The 13,362-nt window shown below is 38.6% G+C and overlaps 1 protein-coding gene across 30 annotated transcripts in view; it reads right to left on the bottom strand.

Moving 5' to 3' along the window:
- Positions 1-13,362, bottom strand: part of Nrxn3 (neurexin 3) — a 1,525,607-nt gene that overhangs the window by 792,035 nt on the left and 720,210 nt on the right. For all 30 annotated transcript variants that reach the window (XR_004518320.1, XR_004518321.1, XM_033766713.1 and 27 more), the window contains one exon: positions 5,833-5,952. Coding sequence is in view for 28 of the 30 variants with exons in the window: in XM_033766713.1 (XP_033622604.1) it covers positions 5,833-5,952 (120 nt within the window). In the remaining 2 variants the exon portion in view is untranslated. The remainder of the gene's footprint in view (positions 1-5,832; positions 5,953-13,362) is intronic.

Here is a 13,362-nt window from a genome sequence, read left to right as displayed (position 1 = left end):
ACCTTTCAACCCTTATTTACACTTTAGTTTTTCATACCAGAGAAACTATTTGGTATTTACACGTGTGTCCTATTTATTTCACTTAAGATTATGGCCTCAGTGTGCATCCATTTGGCTAAAAATGTCTCTAGTTTCTCATTTTTTATGGCTGATTAGTACTCCATTTCATTAAACACACACACACTCACACACACACACACATGCACACACACACGCACACAAACATACAAACACCTTCTTCATCCAGTCTCTACTTGATTGGCAATTGGGCTGTTTCCAAATTTTAGCTATTACAAACTGTGCCACTATAAACATGGGTGTGCATATAACGCTGTGGTGTGATTCCTTTAATTCTTTTGGGAAGATACCCAGCAGAAGAATAGCTCACATCATTCTCTTATTATACACAAAAATAAAGTAAGGATGTTAACAAATACAATTTTGTAGATCAAAAATCAACATGCGAGTTCAATCCCCAGTACAAAAAAAAAAAAAAAAAAAAAAAAAATCAACATGCAAGCCAAATCGGTTGATAACTAAATAGTAAAAAGAATGATTGCGTAAAATGACTTAGCATTGAAATTTGCTCTGGTCATAAAAATCCAAAGCAAAAAACAACAACAAAAAAAACCTGAACCTACCTATTTCAAAACAATGAAATGACAAAAATAAACACTCAACTGGCATTTATTTATAGCTGTTAATACCAGAACGAGGAGGAAATGAGTCAGAGCCAATCTGCATGGGGTCAGATGAACTAAAATATGATGATGTTTATATTCATGTCCATTTGTGTTTTACCAAAAAGTCTACAATGAGAACCATGGCAATTCAAAATGATGGATGCTTGTGTAAGAAAAGGAATCTAAATAAATAATGTTAAAGTCAATTGGGAGCTTTTAGACATTCTAGTGAACCCAACCTTTGGAACTGAGGGATTATGCAATTCTGCTCCCTAGGAAATCAATCTGATAAAACAAGAAAAAATCGTAAGGTGTTGATTGAGATAGAAGGGAAACTGAGGGAGGACTTGGCTAACCATAGGGACAGTTAGGGTTTAGGCGGACTCAAAGAGAAGGTTCGATTAAGTCTGGGAGGGTAGAAGAGAAGGCAGTGTGGGGCCAATTGAAAAAAGAATTGAGTTCACTACTGGCTCAATCCCCTGGAAATGAATATGTGTATATCCCTACTGTTTGGGGAAAAGATTGAGGTCCTCATAGCAACTGCTTTGGAATTTCAGAGGAAAGAGAAACAACATGAGGGAAAGATAACAAAGAAACCTCAGGACTACTGACTATTCCTATGGTCCAGGCCCTGTGTTGAGCCTGCCTCACCTATGCCCTATCACAATAAAATCATAGATAGGCATCACTATCCCACTTTATAGGTGAGAGCCCTGAGCTTGCAGAGATTAAGAAATCTGATCAGGGTTTAAACAAGTAAATAGTAGAACCTCAAATTGAACCTAATAATATAAATTCCACAGCCCATATCTTTACCTGCGCTTGATACTGTCTTTGAAGAAAAATGTGACTCATTCCCTACATCAGCATCCAAGCGAAACAGTAGGCAGAGTTTAACTCTTGAAATTTCTATGCAGAACCCGTCACAATGAGTCCACACTTCTTCCCTATAGTTAAGTATCATGATGCCATTCCACCTAGCTCCAGGGTAGTATACCATGTGCCTTGCAGCCCTGGATCCTGTTCACATATTCACTCCGATGTAGCCCTGACAGCCAGTAAGCCACCACTGGACCAACTCCCAGAGTGATAAAGAATAAACCTATGGAAAATTTGGGCCAGATTCTAGCTGCAGCTTCCCAGGAAGACACGGCAGAGAGTGGATATGCATAGAATCCCTGGATCTGCTCCCTTCGTGTGGACCCCAACTCTCACAACTTCTTACCTGGGTTTCCCTGGGGGAGTTCCTTAACATTTTCCTGCCTCAGTTTCTCATGTGTGAAAAAAGTATGAAGTTAACAGGGCCAAATGTGTCAAAACACGTAAAGTACTTAGAACAATGCCTGGGAATTAAATTGTTTGCTATTAGTAATTCTACAGCCATCAATTTTTCCCTTTCTCTGAAATATTTTCATTAGGATTCAAGCCACTTTTTTGGAGGGTACTGGAAATCGAACTCGGGACCTTGTGCTTGCGAGGCAGGCAGTGGCACTGCTGAGCCAAATCCCCAGCCCTCAAGCCACTTTTAAAGTAGGGTCTACTTTTAGGGTCCTCTGTATGTCCCTTAGTGTACAGGACAGGGGACAGAGGACAGCAAGCATCTGCATCAGTGGAAGGGACTATCAGAGACACTGGCTTGAGTCAGGAATCAGACCATTTCTGCACAGGAGGCTCCTGGCCAATAATGCAAGTTTAGCAAATAAACGAATAATGGATAGCAGGCTGAGAGGAAGTAATCTGACCTCTTTTGTCTTCCAGTACAGGGAGAGAAGTTAAGAAAATATAGGCAAAGTCTCAGTAAAGAATTCTCACATTTTGCCTACAATTTTCCAGCTGCATTGGTATCAAATCTCTTTTTCCATGATATCCAATATTTTAAAAATGTGTGTTATAAAATGCTTTATTCAAAAAAAGCTTCTCAAGCCAAATACATTTGGGAAATATTGCGTATTTAATTATTAATGATTATCAGTGTACATTAGCTTATTACATGATACAAATAAGTCCTGCAATAAATAACTTCATATTTGACCTAATAATTCTAAGTTCTATTTTTTATCAAACTTTTTATTAACAGGAGGAACAAGATTTTAATCAAAACTTTGGAAAATGACTTTTGCACAGCATGGAAGAGAGAGGAGGAAGTCAAATTGGACCAGACCAGTGAAAAGAGGGGTGCATTTTCATAGGTGTAAGAAGTTCTGGGTGGAGTGAGTGCTTCATGCATCATTAGACCCCTATTAGGAGAAGAGAATAATCCAAGTGAAACACTTTTAATCTATTCATAATAATAGAAATCCAGCCCAATCAATCAATCAATCCTTATTAACTGTCAACTGAATTTAATGTTTCCAAGAATACAATTACACTATAATAAATGAAAAATACTGGGTTGAGGAATATTTCTTTCTTTGCTTTTGATTTCCTGTGAGTCTGACCTATTCTTTGCATCATTTCTACACACCAGCTGAAAATTTGGCTCATGGGGGAACCTTAAGCAGCATGAATGGAAATTACTAAGTAAGTCAGTAAGATGCTACTTAATAACCTGGGGATTGTGTGGTATTTTAGTTTCATTCCTTGATTTTATGACTTTTGTGAACTAAAATTAAAATTTTCAAACCTCTTATCATGGTAAAAAGCAACCCAAGGTTATAGCTCATAAGCAAAATAGCTCTTTTCCTCTCCCAAATTTCTTTATCCTCGTGGCTGCTTTCTTCCATCAGTAGTGAAGTAGGGGGTCAGACTGAAATGAAAGAACTTCATTAATTTAAAATATCAAAGAACTGGGTGACTTTGGCATTCTGTGGTTTAGCCCTGCTTTCTAATTATTAGTGGTAACAGAAAGCACAATGTATAATTACCTTTATTCCAAAGGTTCTATAAAAGAATAATGATATTGAGCGGGAACTACAATACCCTCAGTTTGCAGTTCTTTAGGAATGTACTTGCAAGGCATGTATTTTTCAAGGAAAATGGAACGAACGCACCGCAGGGAGAGACTGTGGGGATGGTGCCATCTAGTGGCTCCTATTGAAAATACGCCGTGATTCCATCACCCTGGTGGTCACCCTACCAAATCAGAGGAGTTAAGCAAGTAGCCTCTGCATAATTCCGTCTGAACTAACAGCTCATGGGGAGTTCTTGAATAATTAATGCAGGTTGACTATGAGTTTTGAGCATTTTGCATCTCATTGTGAGTACTCATTTTTATGACGCTAAGTTACCCTGCAGGCATGAAGACTAGAAACCATACCTCCTACCACTGTTACTCTGTGTGTACTGGCAGCGTGTAGTAGTATATTTGATGGGTTCATTTTAGGAGGGAGAGAAGGAGTGTTGTAGTTGCACTCTTGAATGCAATTCCCACTTCTTCCTAATCCATCTTACTGTATTTTTCATTTTCATATGATGGATTATGAAGCAAAGCAAGGAGGTTGATTTTATGCAATCACACAGACATAAATTTGAAGCTTAATTAAGCGACCCTCTAAGTTTCATGTTCCTGTTCTGTGAAATGACAATAAGAACATTTATTTTGAAAGACTGCATTAAATTATGCAAGGTTAAAGGAGGTGATGTGTGGAAGACAGCTATCATAGTATTTCTTGCCTACCTGACGTATGCCAGATGTTCTCTGTATGTCCACAGACTCTTTCTCTACTCACACACACACACATGTGCACCCACACTCACACGTGTGTGCATGGACACCCACACACACACACACACATATACTCCTGCACAGACACATACTTCACCATAATTCTTCATTCTGGAACTACAGACACTCAGGCTCATGAATACAAGATTAAATTATAGAGGACTCAAAATTGCAGAACATTTATGCTAGAAGGGGCCTTAGAAATAACAAAAGTATAGTTTTAAAGATGATAAAATAAAGAAAAATAGTTTTACTATGTGTGTTCCAGAGTCATAAGGCAGTTTAGGGGCAGTGATTATATTAAATCCCAAAGCCCCTGACTAACTTCACTGTTGTATCCATGGAAGACAATGCAGAAATCTGACGTGCCTAGGAATAGTAAAGAGCTTTCCCAACATCCCTCAGAGTCAGTGTTAGGGCTGAGATCAGAGGAAGGTGACGTTCTGCATAACACCCTCTGCCTCTCCAGGTTTTCTTTTCCCAGATGGACAAGATTCTGCATACTGTGTGCTGAAATATTAGTAGACTCACTGAATGCAGCATGCAACAAATCACTCGGACAGGCCCTCTCTCCTTGCCCCCAGACCTCATCAATTACACCTACCCATCAAATTCTGGCTGTACCTTCATAAATCTAATGTCTCCACCCCAATTACTTCTTCTGTTTCAATTGAAAATTTTAATCTAACCCACCTAAATATGAATGTCATAATCTATTCTTTTTCTATTTTCAAAAATTATTCTTAGCTAATGTAGTAGACTGCTTTGCTATTGGAAGAAATAGGTAATCTCTGTGCTTCCTTTTTATCTTCTACAATGCTATCACCATGCAGACATACACAAGGCTCTCAGAAAGTACATATGAGCTATGTGGGACTCTTGCTACTTGGCCTATACATGGATCCAGTCAGTCATTCTCTTCCCAAAGGTAACTTCCACCCAGCCAAAGATCTGCCTGTTTGTATATCACTGTATCCCAGTTCCTCCCAAACTAGTGCTTGGTACAGACTAGGTGCTCAGGTAATAATGAGTAAATAAATGAATAAGCAATTAAACCAAACTTTATTCAATACCTTTTAAGCATTGTGCTTATGTGTGTTCCTGTAATGCTTTGAATTCCTGGCTTCTCCATTTCTCTCTACAAAAGGGTTACTCATCACAAACTTACACAGAAAGATGATTGCTAGGTGATTCTGTAATTACTGAATAACAGAAGGATCTGTAGTACCCTACCTCTCTCCTCCAGACGTACGCTCTGTGCCTAAGGAGAGAGAGCCATATATTTAATTACAGATGTTGGTAAGTTCTTTATACAGATTAATGAAAGGTCTTGGGAAAATACAGAGGCAGATTATTTTCTGAGCCTTTCCTGAGCTTATCCACAGAGAATGTGATTTGTGACTTCCATTAAGCAAAACAGAAAGTTCTGAAACCAAAATACCTAGGAGAGCCAAGAGACTTCTCTGTCTCCCTGGCTGTACTCACCCTCAGCCACATCGTCATCCACGGTTAACTTCAGGCTTTTTCCTCTTCGCACTACCCGAACCGTGTGCCACTCATTGTCGTTGAGCTTTTGCCCCGCATACAGGGTCTCAGGTCCTTTGCCTAAGGGCAGCGGTGAGTGCCAATGTTAGAAGCCATTCTCAAAGCTGTGTACACAGCAGCAGGGTCCTCAAAGCCACACTGGTGCACATGACCCAGAAAAATTTGATGGATGGTACCCCTCTCAACAGTCCTCCTAATCCACCTACCCACCAGGATCTTCCACAATAGTTCCCAGAAGCAAAAGTTTCAGCTCGAACACTGAGGACAATTATAAAGTAATGAAAGAAATCAGTCTCCTGTTTTATCTGTGATATGAGGGTCTAAAACGCCAATGGCACTATGCAAATATATACAGGACTCAGGAGTTGTTTGTTTTTCCAAGTCTTAGACTTCAAATGAATTTCTTGAAGATATAGGAAATTTATCAAACTTATTTTAGAATCATATGATTTTTTTGGACATAATACACCAGTCTGGCTTTTGGAAAGTAGCCAATAATTAGATGAGAAAAGAACTCTACAACATTTGCTGTCTAACATGACATGTCCATCAATTAACCCATAGTCCTATCTTCATTCAGTGACCACAGAAATCACAGTAGTACACACCACAATAGCAATCATGTCAAGGTTGAAACCCCATTATAAACAATGCTCCTGAAGGGAATATGAGGGTCCCCAGACTTATTACTTTTTTATCATCCTCCAAAATGATCCAAAACCTAAAATGTGATATCATGTAAGATTTCAGAATTGGACCTTTTAGGTCAAAGGAATGTTTCATAGAAAGAGCCACTAAGTAAAGGAATTAACCAAGTTGTCTCAAGAAATCTATACTGGAGATGCTCAAGATGAAATTCAAGTGTGTTCTCTGAAGGATCAGGGGCAACAAGGCATTGTGGTACTAAGAAGGAGACACTGAGGCATGAAAACCAGTTACTGAAGGGAGAAAACTGTGAAGACACCTTAGGATAAATGTCACCATGAACTGAGGCGTAAATTTAAAAATAAAGATTGCACAGAATCAAAGGACTTAGACCAAGTTTTCTCTTTCTACGTGGACAGCTGAGCCCTCACAGAAATGCTAATTCAACATTTCTGGAATAATCAATCAATATGTGCAAAACCCTATCTCTAAAAATGACTTAGAAAAAAGAAGAAGTATGTAAGTGTCCTATATATCCATAGGGATATTATGCGTCTGAAATACTTCAGATGAATGCGTATTAGATCCAGCATATACATAGAGCACAGGACCAGCTATGTTCCAGGTATTTTAAATACCTACACAGGTTTTATTTCTCTGGTAATCACTAATTACAATAAAAATATTTTAATCTAAGCAATTTTGGAAGCTTATTTATCTTTCACCAGCTTCCCCCCCCACTATCTCTCTCTCTCTCTCTCTCTCTGTCTCCCTCTCTCTCTCTCTCTCTCTCCTCTATATCAAAGACTGAAGGTGTTATATACTATCTAGGAAAAAGAAATACTATCATCTGGTGATTTTAAACTATACCTTTTAAATTTCAGTATTTAGTATTCATATATCTGCTGATTATAATGAGCTATTGAATTCCAAGGGAATCCTTCTGAGAAGTAAACTTTAATAATAATAATAATGTTTCTTTCAGTTACAATATATACAGCAAAGACTTATATTTAAAATGTACCCAAATCTGAGCATTGAGCACAGAGATTGAAAGCCAACTCAATATATACCCAAACTTGGGGGTACTGATGCCATGAAACCACTCAATAAACTTAGGAAAAAATAATTCTACAATAAACCATTTTATATTCAATTGCAGCTCCACCTTGTGACCATACTTGTCTTTAATATCATGTAAAATGTATATATTATAATGGATTTTTCCCCTACATTTTATCTCATTAGAAAACTGCTCATTATTTCCTCAAACTCTTGTCTCAGATCAGTGTAACGGTTCCTGAACAGCAGCAAACTGAGAGGGCACTGGAAGAAAACAGAAGCACATCATTTGGATATTGTATAACGAGAACAGATGTTCTCAGAACAAACAAATCTGCCTTTGTGTTTTTATGTTTTTATCCTCTTTATTGTACATGCAAATGCCTCAATAAGAAAGAAGAAAGTAAGGACTGATGTAGAGGATATCGGCTGTGGAGGCGGAACTGTTACAGATACAGGCTATTTGAAACATCTCCCATAAGGCGGCATCTGTTCTTAGGCAATTTTTTGCACATCACTTAATTTTTATGGTAGGGGACAAGATAAGAGAGAAAATGAAGAAGACGCAGTCTGTATGGGGACATTGCTACTTAATTGTCATAGTAGCCACAGTGTGGCAAAACAAGCTTTGCCTCAGCCCAGTGCTTCTTCAATGATGTTAGCATTTTACAAATACTTTAGCACTTATGGGATCCAGGAGATGTTCGTGGAGGTCAGGTTTAGATTTCTTTTATTTTTAACAAGGGTCTTGCTATGCAGACAAGCCTGGCCTTGAACTTACTATGTAGCCCCGGTTAGCCCTAAACTTGGAAACCTCTTTCTTCCACCTCCCAAATACTGGGATTATAGGTGAGTACACTCACCTTTAACTGTCCATTTGAATGTAAAACTTTACAGAATGTGAAAAACTAAAAATGTGAGTAACGGAGGCTTCTCATGTCCTACTATGACCTTCATTTGGTACCTCTAGTGCCCTAATTCTCATTACCTTAAGAGGAGAAAATAAGACCCATGCCCATCTGCTTAAAACAGCATGGAACTTTCTTTAATATTCACTTTCAAGCAATAAATAAATAAATCTCTGTGAATTTTGCAAAACTCTCAGCCTCCAAACATGGAGGAGAGTCAATAGTACTTATTCTTAATTAAGCCAAAAGATCAACTTGTCCTACTAGAGAAAAAATGATGCTCAAGTTCAGCTAGAAAACCAGACAAATAAAGAGAAGGAACAAAGCTAATCTGGGACCCAAGCATAAGACTGGATTGACAAGTGATGCAGGATACAGGCTGAATGTTGAAAGAAAAACTGTTGGGTTTTCATAGCAGAAGGATCTAGAGGCAAGATTTCCTCTGGCAGATTCAAGCAAAAAGCCTGCATCCATAAAAGAACGAATACAAAGAGCTCTTGACTATAAGTAAAGGACAGCTCAGACAAGAAGACAAGGAGGAAAACCATTTTTTTTAAGTTGGAAATTAAATTGGAACTGGCAAAATCTTCAAAGAATTTTTAAAGCCATAAATTTTCCAGCACTGTTCTTCTTTTTAATAACTTGTAAAATAACTATCAGCAGTTAGGTACATGCTGGACATGTACAGATATATTTCCTGTTTCTTTTGGTTTAAGTGATAAATATTGATCACATGAAAATCTTTTGATTCTCTTTAGGTTGTTTATGACTACTGGATCAAAATAGAGAAAACTAATAAATTTCCTCACATCCGTTAGTTACACTTCCTAAGTAATGACACTCATGTCTGGAATAAAGATGCAAAATCACAAAAGAAGATTACTGCGATGCAGAAGTTTCAGGAGTAGAATATTAAAGTCCTTAATATTGCAAAATGAAGAGACTACAATGAATCTTTTAAAAATACCCAAATTCCTACTGCATGTAGCCTCCTACAAAACTCACCAAGAACCATCCCTTAAGGGAAGGCTGTGCCTCATGGAAGAGAGTCTAATATTCTAATGAATGGGAACAGAAAACAGAGAATTAAGGACGAAATACACCGACTAAATTGGTCTTTTGATGTGTATCCTACAGTAGCCCTATGGAAGTCCTGTTTAAAAAAAAAAAAAAGAACTAACAATAAAATCAAAATGAAACATTAAGAGAAAAGTTGACTTGGAAAGAAAAATCACTTGTGACTCCTTGGAAGAAGATGACACTCAGATAGTAGCACACTTCTTTCTCTCTTAGTAGATAGGAAATGAGAGTGAATAGTAAAAATCCATGTTGGAACATTACTAAAGGTATACATCTGCACCAGGCAGACTTCAGGTTTTAATTATTTTTAACCTACTTAAGCCTTTTAAAACCAGACTATTCATGTTCTATAAATTTGTCATTCCCCCCAGGAGCAATATAATGAGAAAGACTATAAGTTACCCCCAATACACATTTGTTTGTCAACACATTTCTAAGACCTGACCAAACCAACTAAACCAGATGGTTTTGCTCATATACAGGAAGTAGAAATTCCTTCCACTTGCTACCAAAGGCTGTTTCCAAAATTGAGGGGAGAATATTTGAAAATTTTCTTATTTGGGTGGGGTTAAGGGATAAGAGGGCCATACCTGTATAATAATTACTAGATTTTACCTCAATATCTTTCTATTTATGCCAAAGAAGAGGAGGGATAGTAATTTGATTTCTTGTGGAATCATGTTTCACATGAATCAAAATTCCTACATACATGAAAATGTGGAATTTATTCCCCATTAAGAAGATACAGTGGGAGATGGATAAAATTAAAATTCTAAATAACATGGTAAATAGATGCTCAAATGATGGACTGTGTTAGATTTCAAGAACACCAACAATATTGATAAGCAGAACACTTACCTTCACTTCCTCCAGCATCTTTAGTAGGCTAGCTGGGCTATGATAAGCATTTTACCAAGCCCAAAACACCACAGTCTTTATCGTTACCCTCTACAGAGAGGGAGAATCACACAAGGAATAGCAGGGATGAGGAAGAAGATAGAATGGGGCTAAAGAGCAGGAAAGAGAAAGGCAACTAGGCAAAAAAGCATTTTATTTTCTGCTTGCAAAATTTCAAGTTCGAGTTGTTTCCTTTGCGTTATAATCCAAAAGAGACTGAGGAGGCATCTGGTTTGGTTTGGTTGGTGTAACGTTATAAACATTTTCACTGGACAATTTTAAATCAGGCTATTTTTACAGTCAGTTTGTCAAAATATCTCAACTAGATCATTTCTTTTTCACTGGAATTGAGTCCCAAGAAGAGATGTCATATTCCTAAACAGGAGAAGAAAGGCCAGGGAGCTTCGTACGAGCCTTCTATTAAAATTTCTCCCAGGGAGGTGAGCAAAAAACAAGTGATAAGGCTGTCCAGCCTGAGCACTTGTACCCTCCTGGAGACCCTGATTCAACTTAAGACTCAATAAGTCACTACCATTATTTATTTAGCTTGAATGAGCAAAACCAATGTGGAACCTGTTACATATAATACGCTCCATGGTAGGCTGGCTGTCCACCTCTCAAGGGCTCATCCTCTACTCTGTTTCTCCAGGACTAATAAATAGCATCATCCCTACTCATCCAGCAGCACATCACAGAGAGCACTCCTAGGATGAACAAAAGGTAATTGAGCATCCAGATGGGACCAGGGGCTATGCTGTGTTTGAATTAAATACAAAACCAGGAAATCCTGCCCTTTACAGTCTGGTGCAGAACTATAGAATATGAAAGATAAAGGTTAGGTATGTAGCTCAGCGGCACCAGGCCTGCCTCAAAAGCTCAAGGTACCAAGTTCGATCCCCAGTACACACCAAAAAAAAGAATATGAAAGATAATACACAAAGTAAGGAATACAATATCGTTTTATTGGTTTTTTTTTGTTTTGTTTTGTTTTTGGTACCGGGGATCGAACTCAGGACCTTGTGTTTTCCAGGAGGGCATGTGATGCCACTGAGTTAAATCCCTGGTACGAGGAATACAATATAATTTTAGAGCTGAGTTCTACATGCAAGAGTGGAAAATGAAACAGAATAATTTAATGAAGTTAGAGTAGTTAGGGTGCAAAGCAGAACAGAGCACTGGCTATTTTATAGAAGGGTCTAGAAAGACTTCATTGAGGTGATTTCTCTATTCACAGCCTGAGTGCCGGAACGAGAGGATAGCTATTAAAACGGTGGTCCAAAGAGGCTTCTCTGAGGAAGGATATTTGAGTGAGCCAACCACACAAAAACCCAAGGCCATGGAGACAGCAAGCACAGATACTCTCCCGGAGCTAGGAAAGGTTCTCAAGGAGCTGTTGAAGGAACAGAGCAACCAAAAAAGGCCTTTTGCCGCTGGAGCTTGTGTCTGAAGAAGAGAGTGGTAGGAGAGAAGCTGGTGATGTGAAGATAAGCCAGACCACGAGGCCCTAGTTAGCATGTCACCGACCCTGAAAGCTGCTCTAAACTGCAACAGGGAATCCTTGGAAGTGGAACATATGACCCAATCTAAGTTTTTAAAGTATCTCTGCATCCCATTGGTACACTGGACTGAAAGAGGTTACTAGTTACTGACGGAAATAAGGTAATCTAATAGGAAGCAGCTAAACACAGGAGGTAATGAAAGTAACTTGGACTAAAGAGTGGCAGGATGGACAGCACACAGAGACCACTTTGGGAGGTGGATCGAGAGTGGGAGAGGGAGCAAGAGAGGGAAAGACAGAAATCAGTGCTGATTCCTAGGTTTTAGTCTGAGAACCTGAGGAGATGTAGACAGACTCAGCCAGCAAGGAAAAGATGTCAGGAAAAAAAAATTACGCATGACTGACCCCATCAGTCAGGAGAATTTACTTCTGCTCCTAGCATCAGTAACTGTTCATGATAGCTTCCAGCAACTTCCTACTGCTCAGACGTGTGTTCAGTTCAGTGCTTACCTGAGGTTTTAGTACAGTAGATCACCACTATCGATTGAGGCTGTGTGACTGTAGGATTACTCTTATCTTCCTTCTTTTTTCCTCCCTTCTCTCCCTCCCTTACTTTTGCTCTCCTCCCCTCCACCTCCTTTCCGCTCTCTTTCTCCCTTCTTCCTTCCATCCTCTTTTCTTTGCATGGTTTCAGATATGTACCACAGTCTTTGCCTTGAGACTGGAACCAGAAGTACCCCCTACCAATAGCAAAGCAAACACAGGCAGCTCGTTGTAGAAGATCTCTAGTTTGTGATCACAGGATAAAATGAATCTAGTCATCTCAGCTAGGAAAATGAAGCAACTCAATTGAGAAATGGCATGAATCTGTGAGATATATTTCCGGCAGAATAAAGGACTCTTCAAGAGAGGAAAAGGAATTGTGCCCCCCAATTTACTGCCGAACCTCTACCTTAAGCCATAAATTTACAGTTGCTCAGCAGCAGTGATCTGAGGTCAGTCTCAAGATTTCTTGTGATAATCTCTCTCCACTTCTCAGGAGATGAGAGCAATTTGCTTGGCAATAAACAGAGATCCCTTTGTGGCTATTGCTTTTGCTCCTTGTTTATAAACTAACTTTATGTAATATACTGAAACTTTTCCCACTTTAATGATAGTACGATTAGAATGTAGGACTTTTCAATGATTTCAGATATAACAGTGCTTTAGGATCTTTCTGACGATGTGATCTTTTCTTTTTAGCACTAAAGGTCCAGATTTGAAAGTGAAAGGAGATTGAGCCAAAGAGACTGTAATCAGGACATGCCCTACAGCTTTCCCTCAAAGCCCCTAACAATTTAAGTCTGTTTTCTTGTGAAGTTATTCCATGGTATGAAAAAG

This window comes from Fukomys damarensis, unplaced genomic scaffold, assembly GCF_012274545.1.
Source record: "Fukomys damarensis isolate Sample0158 unplaced genomic scaffold, DMR_v1.0_HiC HiC_scaffold_21, whole genome shotgun sequence".
Taxonomy (NCBI): Eukaryota; Metazoa; Chordata; class Mammalia; order Rodentia; family Bathyergidae; genus Fukomys; species Fukomys damarensis.
Note: the sequence above shows the minus strand (reverse complement) of the source record. Positions and strands in the feature narration are given on the sequence as shown.